Genomic DNA, 15,637 nt, shown 5'->3' on the forward strand with positions numbered 1-15,637 from the left:
ACCAGAAGTCTGGTTAGGAAGAAGGCCACAGTACCGAGAGAAATGGGTAAGAACGCAGAAGATCCCTGACCGCTGTGCAGTTGGTGGGTCGCACCAATAAAGTTAAATGATGATAAAGTTAAATGATACAACGGCTTGCGAAGTAAGCAACGGGGCGGCTAGAGATTCCACCCAGTGTGATTCTGCGCATCTGAAAACGTCCCAGGTAAGGAAATCCAAAGAGGGAGCCCACAGTCAGATTAGTGGTAGCCAGGGGCTGGCTGGCTGGGCTGGAGCTGAGCTGGGACTGGACTGGGGCTGGGGGGCGGGGAGGCGGCGGGGGGGGCGGCGCGAGAAGGACACTAATGGGTATGGGGTTTCATTCTAGCAGAATGAAGAGACCCTAAAACTGAGACGTGGTTGCGCCGTTCTTCGAACACACTAGAAAACACTGGGTTGCACACCTTTTCTATGGGAATATGTGATTTTTATCTCGACAGAGCCGTTTTATCCTTCTTCTTTCTTCTTTCTTCTTCTTCTTCTTCTTCTTCTTCTTCTTCTTCTTTTTTTTTTTTTTTTTTTAAAGTGAAGGGATTAAAAGAAGGTCCTGGGATTCGAGAGGGGTGAAGAGCTCTGGAGATAGAAGCTGGATCACAGGTTATGCGTTCAAGAAGAGACGGAACCCCACAGCAGCGGCCCTCCCTCACAAACTCCGAAGGAGGTAGAGAGCCCAGCCTTTCCTGCAGGTACACAGCAGTCTTCTAGTCCAACCCCCAACGTGCTGCCCTGCAGGCCCTAGGAGGTGCACAGGTAAGAGGAGGGCACCTTGCTGACTTCCAAATCCAGGCATGGGACGAAAGTGTTAGCCCCACTACCACTGAACCCTACCCAGGGGGCACGAAGGAGCAACCTCCCCTCCCTCTTGCTCATCTTGGCACCTCCAGAGGCCCGCGCACACGTTTACCCCACTGACCTCTTTCTCTTTTCCCCACGCTGCACTTTGCTCTTCTGTGGTTTGGGGGAAGAGAGATGGAATGGGGCGGGGACCTGCAGGGAGGAGCCAGCAGCAAGCCCGAGTGGAGAGAAATGGGGGGGGGGCGTGGGGCTGCGCTGGCTTGAAGGTTGGAGGGCTCTGAGAACCCCCTCCTTCTGTTTGCCTTTTGCACCTCTCGTTCAGGTGGACCCGGGGGCTCGGCAATATGCAGGCAGCGTGCCCCGCGTCCCTCCTCCGGATAGGCTGGAAAGAGCCTTAACCATGTGTCTGCAGGAGGCTGGCAAATCAGAAGGCCTCCCCGTACATCAGAGCCCCGCTGCCTAGCAACCCCACCGGAGGGGTGTAGTTGACAGCCCCGGACTGTCACGAAGCTGGCACTAGGGCTGCTGAAGTCCTGACTGGGGCTCTACACCCTGCCGCCCCCACCCCCCGCCAAGGCGATGCAAACAGGTCCCTGACTTAAGATGCGGAGAAATCTTCCGTCTAGAGAATGGGGGGTCCTGAAGCCCGACCTTACCCCACCCTCGTGGACCTCACTGGCCTCTTTCCTCTAAGCTCCACTTCAAAATATTAGTCCTCATTTCCCTAAAACCAGTTCTTCCTCTCGGTTTGTTTGTTTGTTTTTATTTTCGTTTTTAATTTAACCTCGGTTACCACCCACTCCAGGCCTCAGCCAACACAGACTAGAGAAAACGATTTAATTCTGTGGGGTGGAACCAAGAGACCGTGCTTCCTTCAGCCTGCAGCTGGATGCCTGGAGGGGGCACCTGCAGCAGGAAAAAAGGACCTGGGGGTGCTCAGTTCTAGGACCCCTGGGACTGCTTAGCGGAAACCCGTCACTCCCACTAGCCCATCTTTCAGCCCTCTGACCCAACCCCTCACACGGGAAACTAGGATCCTCTGTGCGCAGGGAAAGTTCTCCGAGTGTAGCCCGCGTCTGACCTGCCCTCAGTCAGGGGCCCCGCTGTGTGCTACAACACTACTTCCAGACCAGCCAGCCTTCTCCAATGTGGGACCTTCCTTTCGGTGTCAGTTCCACTTCTCCCACCTCCCACGCCCTTATTAAGTGAAAGTGGCAGTGACAGAGTGGCTTTGTACTGTCCCCTGCAGTCCAAAGGCAATCCTAGGTTTTGCCACCCCAAGGCTCCCACCCGCGGGGACTTGGGGCTCCCTCCTCGCTCTGGCTTGCCGCCTTTGCACTGACCTCTACAGCTTCTTCCTCCCAAGCACACCGCAGTCACATGGGCACCTCCGCTCTCAGGCTTGGTGCCACAGCCAGCCCCCCAGCTAGCCAGGCTTCCACAACGGCAAGGCTGGACAGCCAGGCATGCGACACCCCACCCCCACCCTCCACGCTAGGTGGCTTCTGTGCACCCCGCAAGTTCGCAGCTGAAATTGCGGAAAATCTGTAGCACAGGAGCTCAGTCCTTTCAGCGGTTGGAGGCCAGGGATGGCGGGAGGCAAGAGGCATAAGGGGGGGCGCTGCACCTGCCACACCAACTTTGGGGCGCGGCCTGGGGTCTGGAGAGGTGGGGCGGCCCCACCTTGCCCTTCTCTCTCCAACTTCCAGAAACTCTCCCCCAGGTGGTCCAATTGACATCCCTTTGGGCAAAGGTCTAATGGAGAGAGCCCAGGAAAAGCTGGCGACGGGTGGCGGGCTGGAGGCGCCGCGCGGGCGCGAACGTACACGCCCCACACTTCCAACCAGCCCCGGGAGACACAAAGAACAGCTCAGCGACGCTGGCCGAGCATCCCGCGGGCAGGAGGCTACCCACACCCGCCCCACGAGCCACAAAGGAGGTTACCCTCGGCGGCCGAGGAGCGGCTCCCTGGCGTCCCCTTCCGCAGAGGCTCGACGCGCGCCCAGACCCGTGAGGCGACGGCAGCCGAGCCCCCTCCACCGCGCAGCCAGGCCCCAGCCCAGGACGCTGGGGCCCTCTCGCGCCGCCTTCCTTCCTCGGGGAGGGAGACAGGCGCAGCCTGTGCTCATCCCCACGCTGAAACTGAACATCCGCGCGGCGCGGAGGCCGCCAGGGAGGTGGAGAGGCCGGCGGCGACAGAGAAGAGCTCCGGGCTACACACCGGATCCCTAGCCCACTCCCGCACTCCCCGGCAGTAGTCTGAGGACTCCTGGGTCCGGGTTTTCCCACCTTGCTACCCAGGTGGTGACCTAATATAAAGCCACCTGCCTTAAATATCCACCCTTAGGCACAGAGGGAGGGAGGGCCAGAGCTAAGATGTCTGGGGAGTACGTGATGGGGAAAGGTGAGGTTCTAGTCCTGAGAGAGCTCTGTGATCTTAGGCAATTTCTTTCCTCTCTCGGGGTAATTTAGTAGCCAGAGGTAACCTGAAGTTAAACTAGGGCATTCCAGACAGACTCTACCCCTACCTGCCCCCTCAGTACCCTTTTCTACGAATTACAAAATACATTGTTCAAGCCAGACTTCACAACACTGTGAGCTCAAGTCCCACCATCTTCAGAAGAGGAAGTCCAGGAGCCCCTTACCTTGACATTACCTTACAAGTGGCCAGTACTCAGGATCTGTGAATCTCCCAGTCCCTCCCAGATCTACCTGGCCCTCCCAGATCTACCTGGCCCTAACTTTAACACCAAAATTCCAAGTTACACCCAAAGCTCAACCACTCACTGCCTTTAGGCAAAAAGAAGAGTTCCAACTCAACTCAAAAGTCCTACCCTGGGGGTGGGAGGGAGAACCTCCTTCCCACTCTGGCCCTACAGCCTTCCGCCAAAGCCACAAGGAGGCAGAGGTTTGCCTGGCTCTGAAGGGACAGAAGCCAAATTCCATTCTCTGGCCAAACACTGTACACTGCAGAAAAGCCAGTGATGTAGTTAGGTTCTAACTAAAATGTAGACTATAAATGGATACACTCACGATCCAGTACGACAGTGTCATCCCCCAGTCACCCTTCCGACCCATCACACCCCCACTTTAAGTATGCGAACACTGAACACATTTCCGGGTGCTCAGTGACCCAGGCATTCCCTCTGAACCTTATAGCATTCTGTCTATAAGCTTAGACTTTACCTGATTGGATTTTTTTTTTTTTCCTTAAAGCAGGTTTACCAGTTGAAAGGAAAAATTAACAGCTCCAAAGAACCCTCCCTATCTTGGGTATGAGCACCGGGCCCCTGGGAAGGAGTCCTTGAGCAAGAATTTTTGTCCCACTTAAAAACTGATTTGGAGGGGCTGGTGAGATGGCTCAGTGGGTAAGAGCACCTGACTGCTCTTCCGAAGGTCTGGAGTTCAAATCCCAGCAACCACATGGTGGCTCACAACCATCCGTAACTTCTGGAGTGTCTGAAGATAAATAAATAAATAAATAAATCTTAAAAAAAAAAAAACTGATTTGGAAATAAAGCTGGCAGAGGCCACCCCGGCAACTGGACCAGGAAGCTCAAATGAAGGGAATACTTTATAGGGGACAAATACCTGATCCTTGATTGAAGGACCATAGATGATTCATTTGTGGGAAGCAAGCCTCAAATCTGGTTGGGACCTTGGGTAGATTGTCTCTTTTAGGAACTTGGCATCTCTAGTGAGCTCTAACGCGTCACTACATAGCTCCAACCAAATTCTTCATATGCATGCCTGGGTTACTGGGCTAGCAATTTTTTTTTTTAGTTACTTTTACATGTGTACTATAATTGGGGGACTTTTGAGGGTGGGGGGAAGCACAGGATCTCACTACATAACCTTGGCTGTCCTGAAATTCACTCTGTAGACGAAGCTGGCCTCAGACTCACAGAAGTCTGCCTGCCTCTACCTCCCAACTGCTGGGATTAAAGGCGTGTGTATACCACGATGCCTGGCTCACATATCTATTTTAACTGTGCAAAGAAATCCTAAGAGAACCCTTCCACTGGGGGATGGACGTGTGCCTGAAATCCCAACACTTAAAAGAGTGAGTCAGGAGGATGAGGTCAAAGCCAGCCTGGGTTACATGAGACTTTGTTTAAAATAACGAAACAGAAGTTTTAAAGGGCGGCTTCTCAGTTCAAGGCCCATCAGCTACTGCTCTCTCTCTGCCCAGGAGCTTTATCGCCTTCACTGACCCACTATGAAGCCTCTCTTTCTTTGTAAAAAGCCAGCACACCTGCCAGTGGTGTCGCTGAGGTCTATATGCCGGGGTCTAACATAACACCTGAGAAGTGACCGTACAGAACAGGACAAACTGGCAGAGATGTTAAACAAAGAGCCAAGACTCTCAAGGTCTGGCTTCCAGCCTGGAGTCCACAGCTGTCCGTTTCCCTACCTAGTCAGACACAGGTGATCACTGACAGCAAACGGAAACGAGGAGGTGGCTGTAACAAATGTAAAGGCGGCCCGGTGGGAAAGCAGAGACCACCAGACTCCAAAAGGCCACACGTGCAGACTTTTTATCCGCCTCGGGGCCGTACGACACACGTCACCACCCACCGGGTACTCACTCCTGTCTTCCCACAGGACAGGAGAGAGGCAGCCTGGGGCAGACAGAGGCTCCATGCAGGGCAAGCCGAGGCTCCCCAAGAAGAGGATGCTTAAGTGTGTTCAGTGACAGTGTCGTCCTGTGTTCTACCCAATATCTCCCCTGCTGCCCCCCAGATTTTCTTCTCAGTAGAGTGAAAACATACAGGCAAACCTCGGGGGAGGGGAGTACTCCATTACAATCATTGGAGCTGCAAATACATGCTTTATTTGAGCCCCCCCTTTTTTTTTGCTGGGATTCTGAGCTCCTTGACTGTGAGCCCCACAGCCTATCATTAGGGTAACAGCACTCACTGTCTAAAGCCCCTGCTGCTCCAGCAGGAGGAGTGGGGAGGACACGCCCTAATCCCTTCCTGCAATGCATTACCATGCCCAATCCTTAGTAAGAAAGGTGCACAGCATGCCCAGGCCTGGGGAGTTGTGGAAGCTTGGCTTTGGAAACATGCCCCCACGAATTCTCTCAAGCTCCCCTCTTCAAGGAGGTAGAGCTAAGAGCTTAGGCTGCAGCTCAGTGGGAGAGCACTCCTCCAGCGTGTGCACAGCCCTGGAATTTCATCTCCACACCACAGAGACAAAAGGGAAGGGAGCTTGGAATGAAGCTCCGTTGGTAGAGTGTCTGTCTAGCAAGCATCACATGAAAACAGGACTGGGGAGGTGCTGGAGAGATGGCTCAATGGTAAAGGGCACTTGCTGCTCCTTTAGAAGTCCCAGGCTTGGCTTCCTGCATACACATGGTGGCTGACAATTGTATTCCAGTTCCAGGAGACCAGATACTATTAGCTCTTGGCCTCTGCAGGGCCACATAGTACACACACATGCACACACTCTGTGCATATACATACGTACATACATGTACATACATATATAGATGTGAGTATATTATGTGTGTATGTTTTGCCTATATGTATACGTGTATATATACATATGTGTGTATGTATATGCATACATACATACATGTAGGTAAATTTTTTAATTAAAATTGTAATTAAAAAAAAAAAAAAAAGACATGGGGTAACATGCCTGTACTCCAGATGTTGAAGCAAGGGAACTGGAAGTTAAGGTCATCCTTGGCAATACAGTGAATTCGAGGTCAGCCTAGGCTATGTGAGATCTTGTCTCAAAAGAGACCACCACCCCTCCAAAAGGAAAGAGAAGAGGACGTGCACACCTCTGTCCCTTAAGAGTGCTGCTAGCTGGACTAATTAATGAATGAAGAGAAGTCAATAGGATATGACTTTCAAAATTAGGTCACACGAGCACTACATTCTCTTGGATCTTCCCGGAAGCACTCTGGGGACATTTAAATAGCCTTGTGGAGCGGTCCACAGTGTGAGCACCGCCATCTTCTCTGGCTTCCTGCCCACAGCCCTGTGAAGGCTCCATTTCAGAAGTGGACCCTTAAGCGAGGTTCTCCCCTTCGGATGAACGCAGCCTAGACCTAAGCTCCCAAGAGCCCCTGAGCAAAAACCATCCTGCAGCTTTTTAAGAGTCCAGAGCTGCAGAGATTGACACCATCTTGGGGGCTCTAAAGCTTCGGGGAGGTAGGGGGTGCGGTGTGAAGTGGTCGTTTCAGACTTGGACGCACAGTGGTCCTCTTGTTGCCCCTCAAGTGTCGGTGGGTCAGGAGGCGTGAGCCACCACACCTGCCTCTGTTCATTTTTGTTGTTGTTGTTTTTAGGATGTTCAAGTTAAGGATAAGGCTATGCAACAATAAACAGCCAGGTCAGGGATACTCTCTGCTACTATCACTGACCAGGGAGGGCTTTTCCAATATGGATAATTCTACACAATCCAAGCATCTCTGCTGGGAGCAGGAGCGGGGGTGCAGGTGGGGTAAGGGGATGGATCAGCAGAAATGCAGGATGGTATCAGTATTCACCAGCGCATCCCTTCCTTCTCTCCCTCTCTTTTAGACCCTACAGCATTATGTTCCATTGAGACACTTATTACATTGTATCATTTCCACAATATATACACCATGAGAATGGCCTTTAACCACTTTAACCACTGAGATGTGATAACTAACTTAAAGTAACTGATTGCACACACACACACACAAAAAAAAAAAATAAATAAAAATAAAAAAATAAAAAAATTAAATTTAAAAAAAAAAAAAAACAATCTTTAACACCTGCTACAAGTCTTTCATGTTCCTCATTCCCCTGCCTCCAGACTCTCAACCGAAACCTATTAAAATTCCTAAACCTCAGACCACAATGGAGCAGTATAAATCCTAGAGGCAGGGGTGGGGGTGGGGGGGGAGAGGCCGCTTCAGTGTCTGTCACATGTCCCCCTCCACTATGCAAACCTTCCTTCCATTCAGGAGGGCCATCAGCTGTCTGTTCTGCAGGCGCCTCCAGCAAAGCAGCCCGGTGCTTTTCAGAAACAATGTCATTTTAATTAAATTCCACAGGACCATTCCCTACTCCCAGAGGACTCTGTCATAGTGGCATTTTTTTTTTTCCACCTTGCTTATGAACATTTGAAATCGGCCTTTCTTTTCAGTCGAACAAATGGACTATCTCCAAGGTGACAGCGTCCTTCCTAGCAAGGTTCAAATCCTATAAGAAGTTCCCACGGCTGCTGACGGAGTTTGGAAATGTGTTCGACACACAATCTTGCCAATACATCTGAGACACGAGGGCCTCGAAAGTCGCATATTTATGCCCCATTGTTTGGGTAATTGGAGAGTCCCTAAGTGTGCACTGGGCACACGTTTAAAGGAATCTTTCCATCAAGTACAGACTACGCGGAAGCACTCAGAAAGGCAGGGCAGCCTTTAGTATGAATTTATATCACCCGGCACGATCTATTTAACTCCCTAAAATACATGCCCAGGTGTGATCACCTCTTTTCTCATCTGCTGGGATGTAGGCCAGGCAGCAGCCTCCTCACACCTCCAATCCACACAGCAGGAGCATTTGCAGAATATAAGCCTACTGGAAAGTATCCTGCCCTGCTTAGAATACCTCGGGGGAACAGAAATATGGGGTTGGGGGCAGAGGGGGTGATGGAAAATCTCCGGTACTTGTGCAGGCACAAGGATCATCAAATTCCTAAACCTCTGACCACAGTGGAGCAGTATAAAGCCCAGAGGCAGGGGATTTGATTGAGCTCATCCTGGGTTCTATACACTGAGGCTCTCTCAACCCACCCTTCCCCCAAAACTAGAGAAACTACTCAGTGCTTTTACAAGGCACCTGCCAGGCTAGGAAGACCCGAGTTCGGATTCCCCAGGACTCACAGGAATTCCAGGGTGGGGCAGCCTGTCTGTAGTCCTTAGTACCTCCTGAGGCCCAGACAGGGGCTCTTTGAAAAGTGAGCTGGTTAGCCAGACTAGCTCTATCGGGGAGCTCTAGGATCAACTGAGAACCCCTTACAGGCTGATTCACTTCAGACCAGCACCAAGACACCTCACCGTTCTGTTGGTAGATTCACGACCCCCAGGGTTCAGTTTCCATGTATTTCTGTCACTGTTTGATTAACACCCTGTCTCCCCACAAATCGAACAGAGTTCCCCGACCCTGTGTCCTCAGCACAACCATGATGCCCAATTCACCATTGCTGAATGAATGAGTGAATGAATGAATGAAAGGAAACAGTCAAGGGACCGGGCATGATCTGTTTCTTCCTTCCAGGTCCCTCTTCACCACTTCCCTTTCCCAATCCCTTCCCAATCATCACGTGTGCACCCGCCCACCCCACAAAGCTCAGTTAGGATCCAGAGGTGGCCCTGCAGGTAAAGAGAGGGCTTTCCGCACATGCCCGGTCACCTGAATGTGATCAGTTCCCACAAAGACCTGACTTCTGACTTTGGTGTGCACACTGTAGTATATGCCCTGCCCCTACATGCATCACTTACACATAATAAAAAAAAAAAAAAGAACAAAAAAAAAAAAAAAAAAGATCAAAGAATAATAATCATAGTAATAATAATAGCTATAGTAATAATAATAACCATAGTAATAATAATAATAATAAAGAGATTTTGTTGTTGTTGTTTTGTTTTGTTTTTCGAGACAGGGTTTCTCTGCATAGCCATGGCTGTACTAGAACACACTTTTGTAGACCAGGCTGGCCTCGAACTCAGAAGTCCGCCTGCCTGTGGCTCCCAAGTGCTGGGACTAAAGGCGTGCACCACCACCGCCCGGCTGAGATAATTTTTAAAGAAAAGTCGGCATGTTGGCTCCTGCCTTCAATTCTGGCACTTGGGAGGCAGAGGCAGCAGGCAGGTCTCTGTGAATTCAAGGCCAGCCTGGTCTACAGAGCGAGTTCCAGGACAGCCAGGGCTACACAGAGAAACCCTGTCTCGAGAAGAAACAAACCCCAAGTTAACGGCTCCCTGTCCTCCAAGAAGACTGCTTAAGAACAGGAGCAAGGATTGACCTGTCTGGATTTGTTTCCCTTTGCCTAGAAACGTGGCGGCTTGTAAGCTACAGGGCAGGCTCTGTACAGGGTGGGCGTGGATGGAGTCCCTTAGCCTTATTCATCCAACTCAACAGTTTGAATCACAACAGAACAGAATTGGAAACGAGCCCCGCTCCCTCCCTCCGCACCTGGACCCCATTCTCTGCCTTTGATACAGCCCAGATCCAGGCAATATATTGAACTTTAGCTTAAAGGGAAGAAAAATGTCCATGAATTAATAAGAGAGAGACCCAGGGGCCAGTGTGCTAGTCTGCCTCACAAAAGCTTGGTACTTGGTTTGCATTCAACACTGGCTAAATGGTGGGGCTGAGGGAATGAGGAGTTCACGGCTGAGATTTCCTGGGCACTGCTGGCAGCAGGACTAAGGAGAGATGCTAACAGAGCCATGCTGCCAGCGCCCGTCTTTCTGGGAAGCCCGCATCTCCTTCCCATTTCGGGGAGAGAAACAGAGGGTCTATAATGGTAGAAGCATCCAAGGTGACCTCCTCTTCCTCCTCCTCCTCCTCCTCCTCCTCCAGATGGCCCATTATTCATATCCCTTAATATGGGAGGACTCCCAAGTACCGCTGCCCATATTGAACAGCCGGCCCAGAACGTGCTTGGTCATGTGATATGTAATGAGGGCTCTGATCTCAACTACAGGTACCTTTGTCCACCTTGGCCTGAATGTCAGAGGACTAAGGTGGCAATGAGCATTGCTTGGCAAAGGTACTTCTGGACCAGAGGTTCTAAATCTCAACACCAAGGAGGATAGAAATGAGATGGACAGCTGGCACTTGCTGAGAGAGAAAGAGAGAGAGAGAGAGAGAGAGAGAGAGAGAGAGAGAGAGAGAGAGAGAGCGCTTGGCTCCCAGGACCCACATCAGATGGACATAACTCCTTGCCCTTCCAGGGAATATGAAGCAGCAGGCACAGATGTGGGACACATTTATACATGCAGGCATTCACACATACACACATATTAAGGAAATCTTTAAAGAGAGAAAAAGGTTAGACTAGCCCCAGTCCCATGATGCTCCAAACGCTGTGTCTAATTCAGACATGTCCCTCTGAAAAATGTCCCTCCTGGGACACTGTCACACCAAGGTTTCAATAGCAGATAAATGTGTACCCATGCACAAACATGGATGCTGCCGCGATAGTTCCCAGCACGCCTCTCAGATTACCACCTCCCAAGAAGCTGTGTGCAGGCTCCAGGGCCAACAGGAAGAAAGGCCTGACCCCATCCCAGGACCCAGAGGCCTAGACCCCTGGGAGATGACATGGCAGTTTGTTTCCAACACCTAGGAACTCATCTCTCATGTCACTACTGCCGTCCAGCCGGGTGTCAATCCATCTCTGAAGGAACCCCGAGACTGGCATCAAGGACCATTCCTCCCCCAGTCACCCCACCAGGGAAGCCATCTTACTTTTTCACTTTGGGGTACTTCATCTCGGCAAGGGCATTGGTGGCTTCTGTCTGCTTTTCCTTTAGATGCTGGGGCCACATGTTGTCCACCCAGTCGACCAGGTCCACCTGAAAGCCAATCCGTCGTCCGTTGTAAGCCCTCCCAGCCATCTCCAGAGAGAACCACTCCTCTGCCTGAGGAGTCCCCGGATGCCTTCAGCTAGACTGCCTCTCCCACGTCACCCTTCCAGGCATCGGATCCAACTCTGCCCTACATTTCCCAACCATGCCCTAAAGGATCGGTCTCGGCCACACCCACCCAACCACTCTATCTCTAGAAGCAGGCAGCTTAGAGGCTGGCCTCGTGGAAAACAGGTCGCTGGCAGGCAAGGACATAAAGGCACCATAAAGGCAGTGGCCTACCACAGTGGGACGCTTGACCAAGTGTTCCAGCTTCGTATGGCTGAACTCGAGGCTGATGACGTTGTACAGTTTGTCCCGCTGTGCCTCTGGTGTCTCGTAGTAGCGCACAAACTGGGACATGCTCATCTCCGTACCCTTCTGGGTGTTCACGTCCATGACATCCACCAACCGGCGGCTCCCTGGGGATAGAACGTACACACTGTTTACTGCGGACCAGAGAAGGGCTCCAGATGCCACAAGGGAGCACCCGGCAACCCCCAGCGGCTTCTCCTATAGAGCTCCCAACCCGCGTCACCTCTCTTCCCAGTCTGCCAGCGACTGTGTGTGCTGGTTAGTATTATGTCAACTTGACACAAGCTGCAACCATCAGAGGAGGGAGCCTCAACTGAGAAATTGCCTCCGCAAGATCAGGCTACTGGGCAAGCCTTACGAGCAGCGGTTCTCAACCTTCCTAATGTACGACCCTTTAATACAATTCCTCCTGTTACGGTGACTCCCAACCATAAAATTATTTCCACTGCTACTTCCTGTTATGAATCATAATGTAAATAAATATCTGTGCTTTCTGATGGCCATAGGAAACCTGAGAGACCCCCAGGTTGAGAATCTCTGCTACAGAGCATTTTCTTAGTGTTTGATGTGGGAGAGCCACGCCCATTGTGGGTGGGGCCATCCCTGGGCTGGTGGTCCTGTGGGAGAGCCCCGCCCGTTGTAGGTGGGGCCAGCCATTCCTGGGCTGGTGATCCTGGATTCTGGAAGGAGCCAGGCTGAGAAAGACATGGGGAGCAAATAAAGCCAGTATCCCCCATGGGCTCTGCATCAGCTCCTGCCTCCAGGTTCCTGCCCTCACTGCTTTTGATGATGAACTGTTATAAAAATTGTGAATGAAATAAGAAACCCCTTGCTTCCCCAGTTCTTCGGTGATTTTTTTTTTAAAAAAAAAAACGGTTTATTTATTATAATATGTAAGCACACTGTGGCTGTCTTCAGACACACCAGAAGAGGGCGTCAGATCTCCTTACAGATGGTTGTGAGCCACCATATGGTTGCTGGGTTTGAACTTAGGACCTCTGGAAGAGCAGCTAGTGCTCTTAACCACTGAGCCATCTCACCAGCCCCCAATGGTTTTTAATCATAGCAACAGTAACCCTCGCTAAGATATGGTGCCATGTCAGTATCCCTGACCCTGACCATCTGTCTCCCTCCTCCTTCACTACAGTCTACTGTAACTGCTTTCCAAGCTGGCATCCCAGGATCTCCAGGCTACACCCAACCCCTTGCACTCACACTAACACTGGAGCCAGGATGAGCTTCCTCAAACAAAGACCCAACTTTAAAACCCCCAGGGTGGCTCCACACTTCCTACCAATAAAGTCCTTAGTATTTCTCTTGGGGTGGGGATGGGGATTGGGGGGACTGAACAGATGGCTCAGAGGTTAAGAGCACTGACTGTTCTTCCAGAGGTCCTGAGTTCAATTTCCAGCAACCACATGGTGGCTCACAACCATCTACAATAAGATCCGATACCCTCTTCTGGTATGTCTGAAGACAGCAACAATGTACTCCTATAAATAAATACTTTCTTTCTTTTTTTTTTTTTTTGCTGTCCTGGAACTCATTTTATAGACCAGGCCAGCCTCGAACTCAGAAATCCGCCTGCCTCTGCCTCCCCAGTGCTGGGATTAAAGGTGTTTGCCACCACTGCCTGGCTTAAATACATCTTTTTTTTTTTTTAAATAAGGAGTTTCAAACATTAACTTAGGATGCCAAATGAATAGTTGTTATATTGGTCCTATTTCAGAAAACAGAAAGAAAAAGAGAAAGAGAGAGATAAAGCTCTCTTAGGAGAGATGGCTCAAAGGTTAAGAACATGTCATCTTTCAGATCTCAGTTGGATCCCTGGCACTACACGGTGGCTAGTGATCACCCGTAACTCTAGTTCCATGAGATTTCATGCCCTCTCTTCAGGCCTCTGGAGGTACATCATACACATATCAGGCAAAATACTCATAGGTGGAAAAAAATTAATTTTTAAAATTAAAAAAAAGTGTTCATTCCTAAGTATGTTTTTTTTAAAGGTTTATTTATTATTATAAATAAGTACACTACAGACACACCAGAAGAGGGCATCAGATCTCTTTATGGGTAGTTGTGAGCCACCATGTGGTTGCTGGGACTTGAACTCAGAAAGAAGAGCAGTCGGTGTGCTCTTACCTGCTGCTCTCCAGCCCTGGTTTCTAAATAAATAGATCAAAGTCTTACTTGGGGCACAGCCCTTGCCTTCCAACAATGAGAACATGGAGTTCAGTGCCCAGAACTCACATAAAAAAGCCATGTGTGACAGGGTGCATTTGTGATCCCAGTGCTCCGGGGCTCTCCGGCCAGCCAGCTTAGCCTACACTTGGTTTCTTTGAACTTCAATCCCAATCTTGTCAACCCTTCTGCTCTAGAGTGTGAGGAAGTCACATGACCCAGGGTCACCTGTCCAGACTGTAATGATGCTTCATCACTCCCAGCACTGGTCAGGACTGCTAAGGACTGTGCTGCTCTCTTGACTTCTTCCCCGCCCCCCTGTTAGCCACCACCCGAAAAGGCACCCTGCCGTAAGGGGAGGTTCTGTAGCTAAGGTCTTGTTCCCCATTGGTTCTTGACGTGTCAATAAAGATATGTGTGTGGGGGATTGGTAGACAGAAGGTACAGGTGGGGCTTACGGGTCCCAAGGGGAAAAAGAGACAGAGGGAAAAAGAGAGGGGCGTTTCTGTCATACTTTGGAGCTAGAAGAAAGCCATAGCTACGTAAGGTCTGGGGGGGGGGGCAGCTATGGCCTGTAGCCTCTGCTATGGGGCGGGGCCAAGGATGTTAGCAGGGACTAGTTGATGCAAGTCACCAAAGCCAGGTGGGACAAAAGGGAGTCGGGAGGGGCTGGTCGCACGATCCCAGCTCCCAGGCTAAGGCAGAAAGCGAACATTTAAAACTACACGCAACACCTACGCATGCGCGACAGCTACGGACTGAACAAGTATCAAATACAAGGTGGAACGCCACGTCACCTGTGAATGTCGACCCAACAGAAAAGCTCAAGTGCGTCCTGCTCAGCCAAGTCCAGCCTTCCACCCCAGCAATGAACTTTATGCCTCTCACAACACCCCAGAGAAAAAAAGGAGCCAGCTCTGGACTGGGACAGAAAGCCTCGCGGTGTGGCTTGGATTCCCTTGCCAACAGGCAAACCTTTGGTCTTTCTTTCCTCCTCTGTGAAATGGGAAAATGTATGTCTCTAGAATGTCTGCCAGGAAGGAGGAAGTGACTGAGCCTTCAAGGGGGGAGAAAACAGACACAATAGAGCCTGCCAAGTTCTTGGTGGCTGATTAAGGAAGCTGGCACCTCCTGCGTGCTGCACTCGAGAGGAACATGAACCTGCCATCTGGTCTGAAAGGACCCGAGTTCCTCATTATCTCCGTGGCAAATACACGGTGGATGGAGACTCGGACACACTCCACAAAAAACAGAGTTAAACCAGTGTAGTCACCATACCCCTCAAGGTTACGGCCTCATTCACCTAGGTTAGGCAGGAAGAGCCTCAGGGCCAGCGGCTGATCCAGCGGCTGATCCAGCACACTGCCTGCTTGTCTGGTTGGTTGGTTGGTTGTGGTTTTTTGAGACAGTGTCTCCTGTAGCTCCGTGTAACCTCAACAGGGTAACTCCAGAGAACTCCATCTTCCTGTCTCCATCTCCCAAATACTGAGATCACAGTCATGAACCAAATTTTTTCCATTTCTTGGTTGTTTTGTTTTGTTTTTAGATTTATTAATTATTTTTAAAAGATTTATTTATTTATTATATGTAAGTACACTGTAGCTGTCTTCAGACACTCTAGAAGAGGGTGTCAGATCTCGTTACAGGTGGTTGTGAGCCACCATGTGGTTGCTGGGATTTGAACTC

General features: G+C 50.6%; 1 protein-coding gene across 5 annotated transcripts in view; it reads right to left on the minus strand.

The window, feature by feature from the left end:
* Positions 1-15,637, minus strand: part of Kdm2b (lysine demethylase 2B) — a 121,641-nt gene that overhangs the window by 81,601 nt on the left and 24,403 nt on the right. For 2 of the 5 annotated variants that reach the window (XM_029533595.1, XM_021222574.2), the window contains exons 5-6: positions 11,699-11,877; positions 11,298-11,404 (exon numbers count right to left, since the gene is read on the minus strand). In XM_029533595.1, the coding sequence (XP_029389455.1) occupies positions 11,298-11,404; positions 11,699-11,877 (286 nt within the window). Of the gene's footprint in view, positions 1-443; positions 529-2,517; positions 2,593-2,778; positions 2,857-11,297; positions 11,405-11,698; positions 11,878-15,637 lie in introns of those variants that run through there. The other 3 variants (XM_029533598.1, XM_029533596.1, XM_029533597.1) reach the window with 3 other exon arrangements.

The sequence above is a fragment of the Mus pahari genome, chromosome 23 (assembly GCF_900095145.1).
Source record: "Mus pahari chromosome 23, PAHARI_EIJ_v1.1, whole genome shotgun sequence".
NCBI lineage: Eukaryota > Metazoa > Chordata > Mammalia > Rodentia > Muridae > Mus > Mus pahari.